This window comes from Symphalangus syndactylus, chromosome 5 (genome assembly GCF_028878055.3).
Source record: "Symphalangus syndactylus isolate Jambi chromosome 5, NHGRI_mSymSyn1-v2.1_pri, whole genome shotgun sequence".
Classification (NCBI taxonomy): Eukaryota; Metazoa; Chordata; class Mammalia; order Primates; family Hylobatidae; genus Symphalangus; species Symphalangus syndactylus.
In genome coordinates, this window is record NC_072427.2 from 86,200,294 (window position 1) to 86,218,031 (window position 17,738).

At 55.1% G+C, this 17,738-nt stretch overlaps 2 protein-coding genes across 2 annotated transcripts in view; one reads left to right on the top strand and one right to left on the bottom strand.

Annotated features, from left to right (window-relative positions):
• Positions 1-17,738, bottom strand: part of TRPM2 (transient receptor potential cation channel subfamily M member 2) — a 90,433-nt gene that overhangs the window by 7,590 nt on the left and 65,105 nt on the right. Inside the window, 9 exon segments of the mRNA XM_063640506.1 lie at positions 6,851-6,952; positions 7,225-7,301; positions 8,119-8,276; positions 9,014-9,101; positions 10,214-10,301; positions 11,202-11,295; positions 11,298-11,347; positions 14,507-14,639; positions 14,952-15,133. Coding sequence (XP_063496576.1) covers positions 6,851-6,952; positions 7,225-7,301; positions 8,119-8,276; positions 9,014-9,101; positions 10,214-10,301; positions 11,202-11,295; positions 11,298-11,347; positions 14,507-14,639; positions 14,952-15,133 — 972 coding nt within the window.
• Positions 8,283-17,363, top strand: LOC129483077 (uncharacterized). Its single transcript, XM_055279889.2, has 3 exons — positions 8,283-8,796; positions 10,465-10,570; positions 17,012-17,363. The coding sequence occupies exons 1-3, from the start codon at positions 8,740-8,742 to the stop codon at positions 17,278-17,280; spliced, it is 432 nt and encodes a 143-aa protein (XP_055135864.1). The 5' UTR covers positions 8,283-8,739; the 3' UTR covers positions 17,281-17,363.

Here is a 17,738-nt window from a genome sequence, read left to right on the forward strand (position 1 = left end):
GCCGGCGAGGGGCTAAAGTGGCCACCTTCTCCCCACAGAGCATGGAACTAGCCGACTGCTCAGGCCAGCACTTCGCGTCCAAAGGCCCCAACACGCGAGAGCACGGCCTCCGTCCTGGCAGCCTTCCGAGGGGCAGCATGGGAGCCAGGCCAGACACCCAGAGGCCCTGCGTCTGTGTGGCTGCAGATGATAAGCCACACAGACCCCCAGCACAGTGTGCTAACCACGGGCAGCAGGAGCCACAGACGCTTCCCACTGGGCCAGGCTGGTCTCCCTGACACCACCAGGTCCTATATGAAACAGCAAGTTCTAGAAACGGGTGAGTTCCTGCGAATGTACCACTAAAACAGAAGCAAGAAATGCACCACTGCTATCGTGCGGGGCGGGGGCGGCCTCCACGTCTACAGAAGGTCCCCAGCAGCGTCCCCACCATAGACCCCGCCACCATCCCTGCCACCAGCGTTCCTAACACCAGTGTCCCCGCCACAGCCCCCGTCACCATCCCTGCCAGCGTCCCTGCCACCGTCCCCACCACCATCCATGCCACAGTGGGGACAGTGGTATCGTTCCTCCACCATTCCACTCTGACCTCCAGACCCCACCAGAGCTGCAGCCTCTGACCCACCCCTCACGGCCTCCTCTCCACACAGCCTGGACTCCGTCCTCCTGAGTCTGCGCGTGGCTGCCCCGGGACAGCTGACCACCTCTAGCACCGGCAGCCACCAGCCAGACCTGCGCTACCGTCCCCAACCCTGCCTGGCGTGGCAGCCTCCAGCTGGCCTCCCTGCCTCCACCCAGCCCCTCCTCTCTGTTGCCCCCCAGCAGCCGCCCTGCTCCTGCTCAGCTGTCAGGGGCCCCAGCTCTCGTGGCACCTCTGCGCAGACCTGCCTGAGCCCACGGCAATCAGAGTCCACACCAGAACCTGTCCAGTGTGTAGGGCCCATCTGGCCAGGCCTCTCAGACAGCCCTCCCAGGTCACTCTGCAGTCTCCTCTGTGGCCGGGGGGACTTGCACGGTGGGGCCCAGGCAGCCTCCCCAGAAGCTGCTCAGAAAGCAGGGCCCCGGCCCCACCAAGCTACAGAGCTGGCAACACACGCAGCAAGGCCTGGGGACCTCAGCTCGAAGGTCAGGGCTCAGTCAGGGTTCCTGCGAGGGCCACTGCTGCCTCCCCTCAACCCCAAGCCCGTCTCTCACTCCCGTCCACCCCGCCCTTGCCAGCCACCATTCTCCTTCCTGCCCTCACGCCACTGAGCGGGCAGAACCCAGAACCAAGACCACGGACAAATTCGGCACTGGGCAGAGCTGCACTGAGCTCCAGAAGGAGAGGAAGGCAGCGGGTCCTGCTGCTGGGAGCAAGGCTGCCTCGTCTCCCTGTAACTGCTGTTCATGCTGAGTGCAGTGCATTGGTCAAGAAGCTCACAGAGGAGGCCACACGCTCTGCCTGGCATGAGTCCACTCCCACAGGAAGCTCTGGGCCCCAGGGCCCTGCTGTCATCTCACTGTCCCCGTCCCTAGTCGACCAGTGGCAGAGCCAGGAGGGAGGTCAGGGGCCTGCCAGCTCCTACCACATGCACGCTTGCTCCTGCCAGGAGGGAAACAAACAGTCTGCACCCTTGCTTCTCAGTCAGCCTGAGTGGGCCGGGCAGCAGGGGCTTCGGACCACCATGCTGCCCTCCTCCCACCGCAGCCCGCACCCCCACGCCCGAGTCTTCAGCTGCTCTCACTGTGCCCTGATCTCTGAGCCCCCGGTCATGAGCTCGTCCACACGGTTTTCAACCCCTCATCTCCCTGCCGCATGCTCGGTAGTTCCATCACAACGTCAAGGCATAGGCCCATCCATAAACCTACCCACACAACCCCAAAGCGCAAAAGCGGAGACAGTCCCGCTGCAGCAATCACACGTTCATTCACTCATCCACTCATCCACTCAGCTCCAGAAATGCAGGTGGGTTGAGGGGTGGAGAGCTGGCCTATGGGTTGAACAAGGCAGAATTTTTGCTGACCTGACCTCAATCCATCTCAGAAAGAGGGGGCAAGCCAAGCCCAAGTAGAGTGGATTCAAAAGAGGAAGGGACTTGCAGGCAGGGGCAAAGGAGAAGGCTTGTTTAAAGAGTTTATGTCAGCAGGAGCAACGCAAGAGGGCAGGAGGACCCAGGTGCAGGAGGAGCAGGACATTCCTGGGATGAGGACCTTGAGAGGCAATGGGAGATGGGTCTAGGACAAAGATGCACTGGGGTGAACAATGCCTACAAATGTATGTCCTTCCCAGAACCTCAGAATCTGGCCTTGTTCAGAAATAGTGTCTGCAGGTGTAATTAGTTAAGATGAAGCTACACTGGAATAGGGTTGGCCCTAAACCCAGTATGATTTATAATCCTAAGAACAGAAGAGACACCGACACATGCAGGGAGAGGCCATGTGGCTAGGGAGGCAGAGATCACAAGCCAAGGAACACAAAGGGCTGCCAGGAACACCAGGAGCTGGAGAGGCAGGAAGGGGTCTCCCCTCAAGCCCTCAGAGGAAGTGTGGTCCTTGATTTCAGACTCCTGGCCCTCAGAACTGTGAGATAATCCATTTCTGTTAAGCCCCCCAGTTTGTGGTACTTAGTTACAACAGCCATAGAAAACTAATACAGTGAGGGAGCTGGCCCCAGACAGATGTGGGGACAGTCACTCCTATACCAGAAAGGGCATCTGAGTGTGTGAGTGACTTGAGTCAGACAAGCTCACACAGGCTGCTGTTGTGAATGGGCCAAGAGGGTTAGGGTTAAGGGTTAGGGTTAGGGTTAAGGTTAGGGTTAGGTGTTAGTTTAGGGTTACAGTCAAGCAGCTGCAACAACCCAGGGTAAAGACTGGGGCCACAGAGGACATTTCAATTTCAAGAATCAGCATGTTGCCAATCCTACTCCAACAAAAATTCAATAAAACTAGAAGGTGATAACAAAGAATGGCTTAAAAACTATAAGTGCATGACCAGGCATAGTGGCTCACGCCCGTAATCCTAGCACATTGGGAGGCCAAGGCAGGGTGGATCACAAGGTCAGGAGTTCAAGACCAGGCTGACCATCATGGTGAAACCCCATCTCTACTAAAAATGCAAAAGGAATTAGCTGGCATGGTGGTGCATGCCTGTAATTCCAGAGACTTGGGAGGCTGAGGTAGGAGAATTGCTTGAACTGGGACCCGGTAAGCAGAGGTTGCAGTGAGCCAAGATCGCACCACTGCACTCCAGCCTGGGCTACAGAGTGAGACTCTATCTCAAGATAAAAAAAAAAGCTAAAAGTACATCACTAAATAATCAAATGAAGATTATGCTGGGCGTGGTGGCTCACACCTGTAATCCCCGCACTTGAGGAGGCAGGAGGATAGCTTGAGCCCAGGAGCTTAAGACCTGCCTGGGCAATAGAGCAAGACCTCATTCTCCACAAAAAGAAAAAAAAAAGAGCAAAACAAAAGTGTAAAATGAAGATTATAATGAAATTCATAAAGTAAAAAATAAAATCCCTACACATCAAAACTTAAGGGACACAGCCTATCAGGTCTTAGAGAGAATTTATAGTCTTAGGTACCCTTATTAGAAAACCAGGAAAGTTGAATAAAAATGAGCTGTAACACAAAAATCAAGAGCAAATCCATAAGAAGTAGAAAGGAAGGGAAGATAACAATAAAAGCAAAAATGGATGAGGTCGAAAAATTAAGATAATCAACAAATCCAAAAGTTAGTTTTTTGAAAAGATTATAAAATTAAACCACTGGCAAGAATAATCAAAAAAAAGAAGAGAAATACATAATGAATATCAATGCTTAAAAGAGAAATTACTGTATATTTAGAGATTTTTTAAATCATAAAAGAATATTATGGACATCTGTGACACAATACATTTCAAAAGTTAGATGAAATAATTTTCCAGAAAATTTACAATTACTAAAAAGGACCCAAGAAGAAACAGGAAATAAGGTTCCAAAAATCATTATGGAAGATAAAGTAGTTAGAAATCCACTTGCTCAAAATATGTTAGAACTGACAGTTTTATAGGTGAGTATTATCAGACTTTAAGAAACAAATAATTATCTCCACCTCATTCAAACAGTTCCAAAGAAGAGAAAAGAAGGAAAGCTGACCAGCTCATTCATTGAGACTGGTATAACCTCATACCAAAACCAAAGTATGACAGCACAAGAAATATAAATTATAGGCAAATTCCACTTTTGAACACAGATTTTTTAAAATCTTAAGTAAAATATTAGTAAATTAACTCCAGCAGTACATTAAATATAACAGAAGGGTTTATTCCAGGAATGCAAGGATGGCTCAACACTGAAGAAGCTATAAAAATAATTCACACACTAATTGGCTAAAGGGGAAACATAACTATCTCAATCAATGGCAGAAAAACCATTTAGTAGCATTCAGCTCCTGAAAAATTGGGACTAGATAGAAACATTCCTAATCCGATAAAAGGTATTTATAAATTTCTTCAGTAAATACCATACTTAATGGTGGAATGTTGATAGCATTTCCATTAAGTCAGAAACAAGGAAGCCTGTTAATATTACCAATATTCTAAATTACACTGAAGAATTTACCCAGCACAATAAGGCAAGAAAAAGGAATGGGGCATGATTATTGTAAGGAGAAAGATAATATTATTTGCAGAATATATATTATTTACATAGAAAATCTACAAACACATTTATATAATTAATGAGAAAGCTTAATAAAGTTGTTAGATACAAAGTTAGCAAACAAAATTAATAATGCCCCTATATATTTTTTAAAAATTGAAAATAGAAAAAAATGTTATAGGCCAGGTGTGGTGGCTCATGTCTGTAATCCCAGCACTCTGGGAGGCTGAGGTGAGTGGATCACCTGAGGTCAGGGTTCAAGACCAGCCTGGCCAACATGGTGAAACCCCATCTCTACTAAAAATACAAAATTAGCTGGGCATGGTGGTGGACGCCTGTAATTCCAGCTACTCAGGAGGCTGAGGCAGGAGAATTACTTGAACCCAGGAGGCGGAGGTTGTAGTGAGCCAAGATCACCCCATTGCACTCCGGCCTGGGCAACAAGAGTGAAATTCCATCTCGAAAAGAAAAAGAAAAAATGTTATAATTCCCCCAAATAACAAAAGTTATCAAATACCCGAGGAATAAATATTATTTAAAAATGTAAGATCTTTATGAACAAAATTATAAAACTTTAGGGAAGGACAAAGAGAAGACATAAATAAATGTTGACAAATACAGTCATAGAAGATTCATTATCATAAAAGTGTCCATTGTCTCAAATTTTTCTATAAATTTAATACAATTCTTATCAATGGATTTGTCATAGAGCTAGAAAAACCGGCTTTTAAACTCACAAAAAAGCTAAAGGCTCAAGACTAGAAAAGGCAAGTTTAAAGACATGCCATCCCAGAGTCAGGAGTACTGCAATGCTGTGGCAAATAGTGGCACGACCTGCTATGAGATGAGTGGCACAGAGGCATACAGAGCTATGAAAGAGGAGCCAGACCTCAGGGGAGGAGGCAGAGCTAAGGGGAGGAGCCAGAGCTAAGGGGAGGAGCCACACCTCAGGGGAGGAGCCACACCTCAGGGGAGGAGCCAGACCTTAGCAGGAAATGAAGTCAGGCAGCTCACTTTCTATGTGAATTCACAAAATAAATCAGGCCCCTCCTCACACCTTATACAATCAGCCTTCAGCTGTATTAAAGTCTCGGTGAAAAAAGCTCATTTTAAAATGTATCAAATGAATATAGGAAGGTGTGTCTTTATAATTTCATAGAAAGAGAACGCACCTAAGGAAATATAATGAAAATATGATTCGTAAGTCCACAACAGAAGCATGGTGCATATAGAAAGTGCTCTTCTGTGCTATAAAGCCCGCGTGGCCACCACGTCCTGCCAAGTCCTGACACACCTGCCTGTGTGGCAGCCGCCCATGAGAGCAGGTGCTCGCGCCTTGTTGCCCACGCCACGCACCTGCTGCTCTCCTCGTCAGCTTCCCACAGCCACCAGATGCACCTCCCTAAACACCCACCCTTGCCCGTCCCACATACTCCAACACCAGAGCGGGCTGCCTGCAGCTGCAGCCACCCGGCCAGGACCTCTGCTCTCAGGCCCCATTGCCTCCTACCACCTCCTTACTCGACCTCCGGCTCCAGGCAGAAGAGCCCATACCCTGTTCCAGAGCATTCCGCAAAGGCCTGCCACGCAGTCCCCCCGTCCTTCAGACCCTTCGGCTCCTCAGCCCTATGGTCCATGCCCCACATCCCGGCAACCCCCCAACCCCAGGATCTGGTGGCCCCTCCTCCACCTCCTCCTCATGGCAGGGTCCAAGACCCCCAGGCTCCTTCCTTCCAGGGCACTTGTAGGTGCTTGCGGGGCACTTGACACCTTTACATTGGGTTTCCTCACCTGTGTGATGGGTGCAGCGCCGATCCTGTGGGGAACAGGATGCCAGGCGAGGCCACCTTCCCAGCCAGGTGAGCCTGCCAGCGCCCATCTCTGTGTCCCCTCCCTACCGCACAGCTCTTGCCCATCCTCTGAGGCATCGCCCTCTCCCAGCACAGCCATCTCCACGTACACGGACAAATCCATGTCCCCAGGTTACGGCAGGGACCGTGGGGCAGGGCCTGCCGGAGGCCAGGGGGCAAGTCCTACCCCCCCATGCCCAGTCCTGGGGGCTACGGAGATGCCATGAGTTGATGTTTTCTTCCTTTCTGTGGCTCACGTGCTTTTGTTTTGTTTTGTTTTATGAGAAAAATGTTTCCTTTGCCCAGAGAGGAAACCTGCCCCCCAGGCAAACCCCAAAGGCTGACGGGGCGGGGCCCATGGGGGGGCACACTCACAGGGGCAACCCGGCCTGCACTGTGTACGGCCCGTGGAAGCTCCGGCGGTCCCTCAGGCCATCCACCACGTTGTACTGGATCATGGACAGCGGCTCCAGGGTGCTGGGAGCAGAGGAGAAAGCATGTCTGTGTCCCCGTGTTGCAGGTGGGACAGAGCAGACAGGCAGAGGGTTCACCCCCAACCAAGGGCCGAGCCGAGTGGCTGCAGGCTGGGTGTACACAACAGTAGGAGCTGGGCCCCTTCAGGCCCCCACAGGCCCCTCCTGCTCACCTGGGCCTCCCCGGGCTGGGCTCTGACTGGGATTCTCAAGGGAGCCCCTAGGAGGCCCTGGGTTTGGGGGCAGCTGGGAGCACGGACAGTGGCCCATACTCACTCTCCCACGGGGTCCAGGGCGGCCGCGTCCTTCCTCTCTGCCGTGTAAAAGGGTGGGTCATAGATCAGGAACTCCGTCTGTAGCAAAACAGGGAGTTTTCCCTCAGATTTTTACCCCCACTGCAAAGCTGGCCCAGGCACCAGGGTGAAAGGGCTGCTCAGCTGGGTCTGAACCCGACGCCAACATCCCAACATGCAGGGCAGAAGCTCCAAGCTGGGCAGAGCCCAGTGCCAGGCAGAGCTGGGGGCTAGGCTCAGGGACCTCCACCCTGGGGCCAGCTGAAGGGCAGGTGGCCATGACTTGGGGGCCTTGGGGGTCTTCCCAGAGTAGGGCAGGGGGCTAAGCTGGACCCTAGAGGCAAGGAGGATGCTATGTGGTGGAGACCAAGGGGAGGCAGTGGAAGCAGCAGCCTGGAATGTTCTGGATAGGCCAGAGAGAAGCCCTGCACCAGGAGGGCGGGGGTCTCCCCGGGGCCATTAGCCATCTCCCTGTCTCTGTGTCTCTGTCTCTCTTCCATGCCTGGTGCCTGGAAAGGGGCCAGAGCCATTCACCGGGGTGGGTGGGGTCTAGGACCAGGGCATGACCTGGGAGAATGGGGCCAGGGGGGCTGGACCCCAGGACGGTCATGGGAGAAGCCCGAGCCTCGAGCTCTGTGGGGATCAGTGTGCCCCCACCCAGGCCCCTCCACCACCTCCAGCTGTGGGGCCCCTGTGACCTGACTTCTCTGTGCCTCAGTTTCCTCAAATGTCAAACAGGGGCTGCCAGACGCACAGATCCCCCTGTGGCTGCAGTGGCTGGGAGCCAGGATTAATACCAGATGGATGGGGACAGGGCCGCCCTCCCCTCCCCAGGGGCCTGGCCACTCCGCCTGGTTGGGCTTGGGCAGGCGCTCACCTCCCAGGGCACCTTCTCGTTGGGCACAGGGAAGCGCGTGACGGGGCAGTTGGGGTAGAGGAGGTGCCGGGCATTCACGTGGTAGCTGTCGCCCGGCTCCTCCGTCTTCTTCCTGCCTCCCGGCTCAGCATCCGGCTCCTCCACGGCCTTCTGGGAGGCTGGGGACAGTCAGGAAGCTGTGACGCAAGGCGGAGCCCGGGCTCAGGTGCCCACCCGCAGGACAAGGACTTCCTCTGTGGTCCTTCCACCAAAACATCTGGGCTCCTCCACCTCCCCAAGCCCAAATGGCCATGCAGGTCAAACACTGGCTCTGAAGTGGGCAGGGCCCCCATGGAGGATGGCCATTGGAGCTCAGGCAGCGTCCCCGCCGGCACCTGCCTCTTTGTGCAGTGGCAATCAGGGACCTCGGTAATGAGCTGAACTCACAGTGCAGTTACGAGGGCAAATATGCTCCTTGAGGGCCAGCGAAACTCAGTGGCCCGAGGAAGGCTACTTATGTCCATTTCATAGCCGGCTGCGAATTTAGGAAAACAGACTTTGCTTCTCGTCACTCAGCCCACGTGACCAGGTTCGGACACAGTCTGCAGCTGCCCGGCTCGCACCCCCACTCTGCAGTGCGGTATGTGGGGAGCTCAGGGCACAGCAGGCCAGGCCTCCCTGTGGACGTCCAGGAACCAGGTCAGGTCAGGGATTGGGCGGGGCCTTGGCGCCAGCGTCGGTGGGTGGGCTGAGTTCCTGAGGGCGTTGGCCCTGCCAGGCCTGGAACAGGCTGCAGCCAGTGCCTTCCTCCTAGACAGAGCCCCCCCACCCCCAGCTGCCTCTCCTCCCAACTGACCCCAGACCCAAAAGAACACAGGCGGGTGGAGACCAGCTGTTGGCCTGGCCACCCACTCACCCAGAGTGGGGACGTCCGCCTCCGAGCTGAAGCCGCTGGCCCGCAGCGTCCTCACAATCCAGTGCAGGGCTCGGGCTGTCTGGGCCACCTGGAAGGCATGGCCCAAGACACAGTGAGCACTTGCCACCCACACGCATGGTACACACCCCACTGCCCACTGAGACTTCACGCCCCCAGCCAGGAGCCCCACCCCTGTCACTCAGCTCCTGCGCCCTTTAAAAGTGAGACACCACCTCCTCCCCAGGCAGCCACCAAGCCAGCCAGGACGCTGCCCCAGGCCCACCCGGCTCCCCCCGGGGGCTGCCAAGTCACACATCTGATGGTGCAGCCTGCCCAAGAGACACAACAGTGGGACTGTCACTGGACTGGACAGGCCAGAGGCTGGAGCCAGCATGACGCCGCAGTCAGGCAATTCTGCACCACAGGGAGAGGTCACAGGCCGCCAAAGCCAGAGGCTTCCAGGGTTCCTGCACCTCCCAGGAGGAGCCTCCCCAGGGGCCGATGCGCCCCCCACCGGGGACAGGGGGACATGTCTCACTCGTGTGGCTCAGTGCTGGGCACCCTGTCAGGGGTCCCAGCATGGCCAAGACCGGGGGAGAGGGCGGCCTGGGCAGACCCCTGGGTGCAATGGACAGGACTGGTGGATGGTGGATGCCCCAGCAGCACAGGGCCCAGCCCTGCCCCACAGAGCAAGGCTGGGAGCAGCAGCACTGGGTGGCTGAGCCATCCACAGGGCTCAGCGCTGACCGCAGGGGCTGCCGCGGCCGCAGGTGCTGTTGTTGGAAAGCACGGCCCGGCCCAGCTGGTGGACGTTGATGAGGTGGGGCAGGCAGACCCCGAGAGGCCGTCTCTAAGCCCTCCCCACCTCGGTCTTGTGGCCTCTCCAGGGCTCAGACACAGGATCCCACAGCCTCCTCGGAGGCCGGGAGGGGACAAGCACTCTGTTTCCTGGGAGCAGCGAGGAGCACAGCCCGGCCATGGAGGCCTCAGTGCACACAGGAGGAGCTCAGTCACAGAGACCCTTAGGCGGGGTTTTCTGGAGGACACACAGGGTGCCTCTTCCAGCTGGGAACGGCTGCCCGACATTCCGGCCTCCTCACCATCACTTCTCAGAGCCCTCCTTCTCGGTGCCACCACATGGCAGAGCCGCCCACCAGGCCCAGCAGTGGCACCTGACAGAAGCCCGGACCTCGGACCCACCTGCTCCTCCAGGGAGGCCAACCTCTGCTCCAGGGAGCCCGACCTCTTCAGTGGGTCCAGGTCCAGCAAGTCCACCATGGCGTCAACCCTGAAAGAGGAAGCAGCTGAGCTGGATGCACACCACACCTTGCGGCCCCGGGAACGCCACACCGCTCTGCAGACAGCCCTGCCAGACGCAGCCACCAAGGCCCTGTGTCAGCCTTTGCTTCCTCTTAATATGAAACTATTTCTAACATGCATTTCTCCCATAGAACCAAACTGCCCAGGGCCCCAAAGGGGAAGACGTCTCAGCAGACAGACAGCCGAGGCTCACACGGCAAGCTCTGGCAGCCTGTCGATCCCAGGAGAGAGGGGCAGGTGAGTGAGCTGTGAGGGGCAGGTGAGTGAACTGAGGGAGGGCCAGGTGACAGGTCATAAACAATGAAACTTCCTCTGGGCACAGCAGAGGTTGGTTTTGTTTTGGGGGTGATGTGGCGGGGCACTGTTGCTTGAGAATATTTGGTTTCTTATTTTGTGGGGTTGTGGAGCAGTGCTGCTGTTCTAACGATGTTTGGTGCCTGTCGTATTTTGTGGGGGTCGTGGAGCGGTGCTGTTTTTCTGGGAGTATTTGGTTTCTGTCTTGTTTTGTGGGGTTGTGGAGTGCTGCTATTATTCTGGAAATGTTTGGTTTCTGTCTTATTTTGCTTCGCCCAGCCTTGGCCTGCTGTGTTTATGGTTAAAATAACTCTGTGGGCAAACCCGAGTCTCCAGCTCTCATCCGCTGTCCCCTGGGCTCCCTCACTTCCTTTCATCCACAGCGCCCACTGCAAGTGATATTTTTATAATACGCTGAGCAACTATTTTAGTAACACAGAAATTTTCTGGGGATATGACCCACTTTAAACAGTTATCTAGGGAAAGGGAAGAAAGTGATTTCGCCCCAGGCCTGGGCGTCTCCTTTCACCCACATTTCATTTTGCTTAATTCCACAAAAGCCGCTTAACCGCACCTGCCACATTTTCCCAGACAGCCTTGCAAACATGCGACGGTGGTTACTGGAGCCTTCTCGGACCCACGTGATTCCACCACTGTGAGATGCAGGGTCTAGATTTGCAGACAGAGCTTGTCCTTGACCCCCAAAGCTCCAGCCCTGCCCTGTGGGCGAGGAGCTTTGGTGAACTCAGCTCACCTCAATGCCGCAAGGTTATGGCACCCCACACTCATGCGCCTCCCGGGTCCCCGGCTTCCTCACTGGAGGAAGGGACGGTGACCAGGTTCGGGCCCTTGGTACGGGCTGAGGAGCTCTTTCCTCACTTTCCCTGGAGACCGTGTTCTGCAAGATCAGGTCAACTGAAGCACATCAGCTTCTGTCCCAGGTCCTTCTGCGGATAAGCCAGAGCTGCTGACCAGTGGGAGTGACAGCTGAGCACACCAGCCAGCGGCCCAGCGGAAACATGTTCTGCAGCCTCAACTTGGGAAAACTTCTACTCATATACAAATATGCATTAGAGTTGGGGTCTCACCCTGTCACCCAGGCTGGAGTGCAGCGGCACCATCATGGCGCACTGCAGCCTCGAAGCCCTGGCCTCAGACTCCTGAGCAGCTGGGACTTGACCCCATGTGCACCACCATACCTGGCTACTCTTTCCTTTTTTGTTGTTTTATTTATTTTTTGTAGAGATGGGGTCTCACTATGTTTCCCAGCCTGGTCTCAAACTTTTGGCCTCAAGAAATCCTCCCGCCGTGGCCTCCTTAGTAGCTGGGATCACAGGCATGAGCCACCATGCCTGGCTAATTGTTTTATTTTTGTAAAATAAAAATTTTTGTAGAGACGGGGGTCTCACTGTGTTGCCTAGGTTGGTCTTGAACTCCTGGGCTCGAGTAATCCTCCCACCTCAGTCTCCCAAAGTGTTGGGATTACAAGCGTGAGCCACCGCGCCTGGCCTGAAAATTTATATTTTAGTTAAGCGTTTTCAACCTCAGAAAATAACTGAAGGTGCCCAACTTCCACTGAGCACCCAGGCTGGGAAATAGGCAGCAGACCAGCTCTGAGCTTTAAGACGTCTGGGATAGGGCAGGAGCTGAGAGGCATTTGGGACTAAATTTTTTTTTTTTTAGGTGGAGTCTTGCTCTGTCACCCAGGCTGGAGTGCAGTGGTGCGATCCCAGCTCACTGCAACCTCCACCTCCTGGGTTCAAGCGATTCTCCTGCCTCAGCCTCCCAAGTAGCTCGGATTACAAGCACACACCACCACACCCAGCTAATTTTTGTATTTTTAATAGAGATGGGGTTTCACCATGTTAGCCAGGATAGTCTTGATCTCCTAACCACGTGATCTACACACCTCAGCCTCCCAAAGTGCTGGGATTACAGGCGTGAGCCACTGCGCCAGGCCTGGGACTGATTCATTTGCGACCCAGCCCACTCCCTTAAGGCAAGAGGCTGCAAAGTTGCTGGGGCCTGCATTCCAGGCCACACTGCTGGCCAGTGGTGGAAGCTGAGCCACCTCTCTCACTTTCCTGGGCCTCCACTTCCTCATGGGTAAAAGTGGAAGGAAAAATACCTCTCTCTGCAAAAGGGTTGAGCGAGATGATGCAGGTGAAGGGTGTGGTCCTCAGTGAGCCCTTAATACACGCCGGCCGGCCATCGTATTCCAGCCCTGACTATGTCGGTCATCAGCAGAGCTGTGGCCTTCCAGCTTCATCCCGACATGTGGAGGCCGCCTTTCAGAAACTCTCCCAAGCCCCTTCCCCCAGCATCTGCGCCCTGGGCATGGCCACTGCTCAAAGTCCCAGACGAGGCCATTCATCAAACCTGTGCTTGGCCACAGCAAGTAAGAGAAGGTTCTCAGGGCACTGCATGGCCCCAGGCCCCTTCTCTGTAAGTGGACCACCAGAGCCAAACGCCAGGGCTGAGCAGGCCTGGAGACCAGCGACCCCAGCCTCCTGCAACTCTGCCAGGCCAGGAACTAGCAGCAGTTCCAGAATTGCACAGGATTTCCTGAGTGCCTTCTAGGCACTGGGCCTGCTCTATGTCCCAGGATACTATGGGGAACATGTGGGACTCTGTCCCTACTCTCACATGGAGCCTGGCAGTTAGACATGACCCAACCCACAAACCCACCAGCCAACCAACCAACATCCAGATTCCAGAAAGACAGGGGATGGGGACAGGGTGGGTGGAGGGCAGGAAAGGCCCTCCAATGAAGTGAGGCCTGAATAGAGACAGACAGCAAGTCCTGACTCTCTCTGGTAGAAGACTGTTCTAGGCAAAGAGCATGCCAAGGGCTCAACTGGAAGTCATCATGCCCAGACTCAAGCAAACAGGGCACGTGTATCTAGTTCACTCAGAATGGAAGCTAGAAGGGGCTTTGACATCAGCTAGTTCATTAAGGTCCTACATTGTCACCATCGTCATTACTATTGCCACCATAATCACCATCATCACTATCACCACCACCACCACATCCACCATCGTCACCACCACCAGCACCACCACTACCATCACTACCACCACTGTCACCATCACCATTACCACCACCACCACCATCACCACTACCACCATTACCACTATCACTATCACCACCATCACCATTACCACCACCACCACCACCATCACCACTACCACCATTACCACTATCACTATCACCACCATCACCACCACCACCATCACCACCATCACCACCATCACCACCACCACCATCACCACCATCACCACCATCACCACTACCACCATTACCACTATCACTATCACCACCATCACCACCACCATCACCACCATCACCACCACCACCATCACCACCACCATCACCACCATCACCACCATCACCACCACCACCATCACCACCATCACCACCATCACCACCACCATCACCACCACCATCACCACCACCACCATCACCACCATCACCACCATCACCACCACCATCACCATCACCACCATCACCACCACCACCATCACCACCATCACCACCACCATCACCACCATCACCACCACCACCATCACCACCACCACCACCACCACCACCATCACCACCATCACCACCATCACCACCACCATCACCACCAACATCACCACCACCATCACCATCACCACCATCACCACCATCACCACCACCATCACCACCACCACCATCACCACCACCATCACCACCATCACCACCACCACCATCACCACCACCATCACCATCACCACCATCACCACCATTAGGCATTGCTGGGCCTCCCCAGGTGGGACATGTACTCATGGTGCCTGTGGACCTGCAGGAGGTCCCCCAGAGGCTTCCCACCCCCAGGCCCACCTGAGCCCCCATACTTATTGCTGATGTCCTCGATCTTCTGCTCGGGCCGCTGCTTTTGCTGGAACTGCTGGTTCTGGAGGTAGTTCTCCTTCAGGTAGATCTCCCAGGAGAGCAGGGCTGCCTCCTCGTTCTTCTCCAGCTTGTTCTCTGTCAGGGTGGGAGGACAGAGCAGGGAACCTGGAATCCTCAGGAAGTGGGCCCTGAAGCCCTGACCCACCGGGGGGCCCCGTGGGAGGGGGCCAGTCCTGAGTGGCAGGAAGAGCCTGCCGCACACCTGCCCCCAAGGGGGCCTCTAGGCTCGGTCCCCACCACTTGCTCAAGGCCAGCAGAAGGCCAGTGGCCTGAGTGGCCTGCACGCCTGCCGAGCGTCCAGGGTTCCGGGCAGAGCTGCCACACCATCTCCACCCCCCTGCACCCGGGAGGCCAGGACATTCAGGAGAGGCACTGGGACTGGCGTACTGAGCTGCTTGTGCCTCTTGGCCGGAGTCTTCAGCACCACCCTCTTGATGAAGAGCTGAAGGTGACTGAGGAGGATGAAGGGGGGCGGTGCGGCAGGGCGGCTGTGGTACTCCTCGATCAGGTCGTGGCGCTGGAACTTCCAGATCTGGTCTGTGTGCTCCTGCACCTGCTGGAAGGTGTAGCTGTCGGGGAGGAGAGGTCAGGGTGTTTACCCGGAACAGACCCTCTCACCGCCCACGTGCCCACTGTGATGCCACAGAGAGCGGAGCCACGCCACACGGGAGGCCAGCTCCAGGCACAGAACTCAGCCCACAGACCTCACAATTCCAGGCTTCCTGGGAACCAAGGCAAGAAAAAAGGAGAAGCATGCAGCCTTTCGATTTCATAAGCCTCACTGATGAATAACACGCAGTGAGTGTTTATCAGGAGACAGACGCTGTCTGGCATTGAACTCTAAGACCTGATCTGCGGATTCTGACGAGCACAAGAGCCAGACCCTCCAGGGGTGCATGTGGAAGAGGCAGGGCTGCAGGGGCCTCCTTGATGTGTCTCAGGGTGACAGGCACAGAGCCCTCCGCAGTGGGAGCCGGCAGTGTGGGTGTCATACTTGCTGCAGGGACAGCGTCCTGCCACCAGCCCCTTGGCCTCGAGATGACAGTCCTGGCCCATGCTCAGGTTGTCTCAATGTTCAGAGCCCACGTTAAAGCAAAAGGTGGCAACCTCAGCAACTTAGCCAATGAAACAAGAAGAAAAACATTGGTTCCTAACAAAACCAGGAACACAAGGATTTTCATAGTCCTGGGTAGCACAGGGTCTGTCTGCAGAGGCTGGGAAGGGCTCTGAGGGCCTGGAAGGCTTTCTGAATTATGGGGGCAGCACGGGGAGACCGGGCTTTCTGTGGGCCATGACAGCTCCGCAGCTGTGCTGGGCTCCTCAGCTCCACTGTCAGGGCCAGGAATTGGCCACAGAACCCCCAGAGCCAACCCTGGGGCCCACTAGGACCCCAAACACCTGCGTTTTCATTCTGCATGGCCTCCTGGTTCCCTGGAGTTCTTTTTTATGCTGCCTCTGGTGTGAGGTCCTCAGCATTTAATTTGTTCTAAGTTTAAAAGCTGCAAGAGCAAAACAGAACCCCAAAAGCCTGGGGCCCACAGCTGCTGTGGCTGAGCAGAGACAGGACCCCAGAGGACCACGTCCACCAGGGGCCGGATGGACAGCCACCTATTTTGTACTTCTTGTTTCAAAAGCAACAATAGCAAATAACATTCCAAAAGTTCTATGATAAGACTGGGTGTTTCAAGACACTAAGGATTTAAAGAAAATCCTAGACATTTTCAAAGAGAAGAAACAGCTACTGCATGGGTCTCCTGATGCTACTGTAGTGAACCGCCACGGCCTTGGCAGCTCAAAGCAATCAGACTCTTCTCTCAGTCCTGGAGGTCAGGAGTCTCACTGGGCTAAAACCAAGGTTCAGCAGGGCTGTGCTCCTCCCATAGGTCAGGAGCCTCCATGCCTTGCCTTTCCTGCCTTCCAGAGGCCACCTGCATTCCTGGGCTGGGGTTCTCACCTCCTCCTGATGCTCACTTCCACCATCACATTCCTTCTCTGCCTCCCTCTTCCAAGGCCCCTCGTGATGATGTCAGGCCCATGCAGATAACCCCAGATAATTTCCCATCTCAGGATCCTCCACTTAACCCCACCCTCCCAGTCCCTTTTGCCACATACGGCCCCATAGCCACAGGGTTCGAGTGTGGACATCCCTGGGGCTGTTATTCAAACTGCCACAAATGCCACAAACACCAGGCCCAGAGGAGGTGGACACGTGTGCAAATCCACAAAACCAGCAAAGCACGTGAAGACGTGCAGATGAGGAAGACCCTAATGGCGCGGGAGGGCGGACACTGAGCTGCCCACAGATGGATCGGAACTCCAGGAAGGCACCGCAGAGCTCGTGCCGTCTGAGGCACACAGTGGGGGTGGCAGGAACACGTCTAGGGCTGGGGAACTGGCCCCAAAAAGCTAAAGAACCCAGCAACTAAGAGAAATGCTCACACTTACAGGTGGCAGACAGGAAGAGAAACCACCTGCTGGGATGCTGAGACTTGCTCGCAGGAGCTTTCGGAACTGGCTGAGGTCAGCTGGGACCAATGTGGCCAGCTGGAGTCTGCACAGCCCGAGTTTCTACCCCGGGGTCCCAGTAACTCCGCCCGAATGTGCACACGAGACCCATGAGGAGGCACAACTTTCCAGAACCCCCTTTTCTTCCACCAGCCACTTACTAATCCAAGAACCCACCCTCGAACCTTCCCTAATAGAAACACTGCATTAAAGCCAGCACGGGGAGACAGACATGAACTGCGCCCCTGTCCCTTGTGGGTTGGCCTAGAATAAAAGCTTTTCTTTTCTCAAAAACCTAGTGTCACAGTATTGGCCTCCTGCACATGGGGGAGTGAGCCCTTTTGCTCAGTAACAGGGAGAAACAGGCAGAGCCCTCGGGGTGACAAGGGGACAGCCCTGAGCAGCAGCGGCCCCAGCACACTCCCCAGGCAGAGCAGTGAGCTCACGAATAATGCTGCTCCTGCGCAAAAGGAACGGGGCTGATGCCGACATCCCTGCCCTCCGCGGCAGCGCCGTGAGCAGGGCCCATGTGGATCTGCCGCACTGTGGGTCCCCAGCAGCCACAAGGACAGACCCACGCCAGCTCAAGAGACGCAGCAGTGACCACAGAGAGTGGCTGTGCCCACTCCACCAGGATATGAGTGACACACCTCTGTGCACCAGCCCATC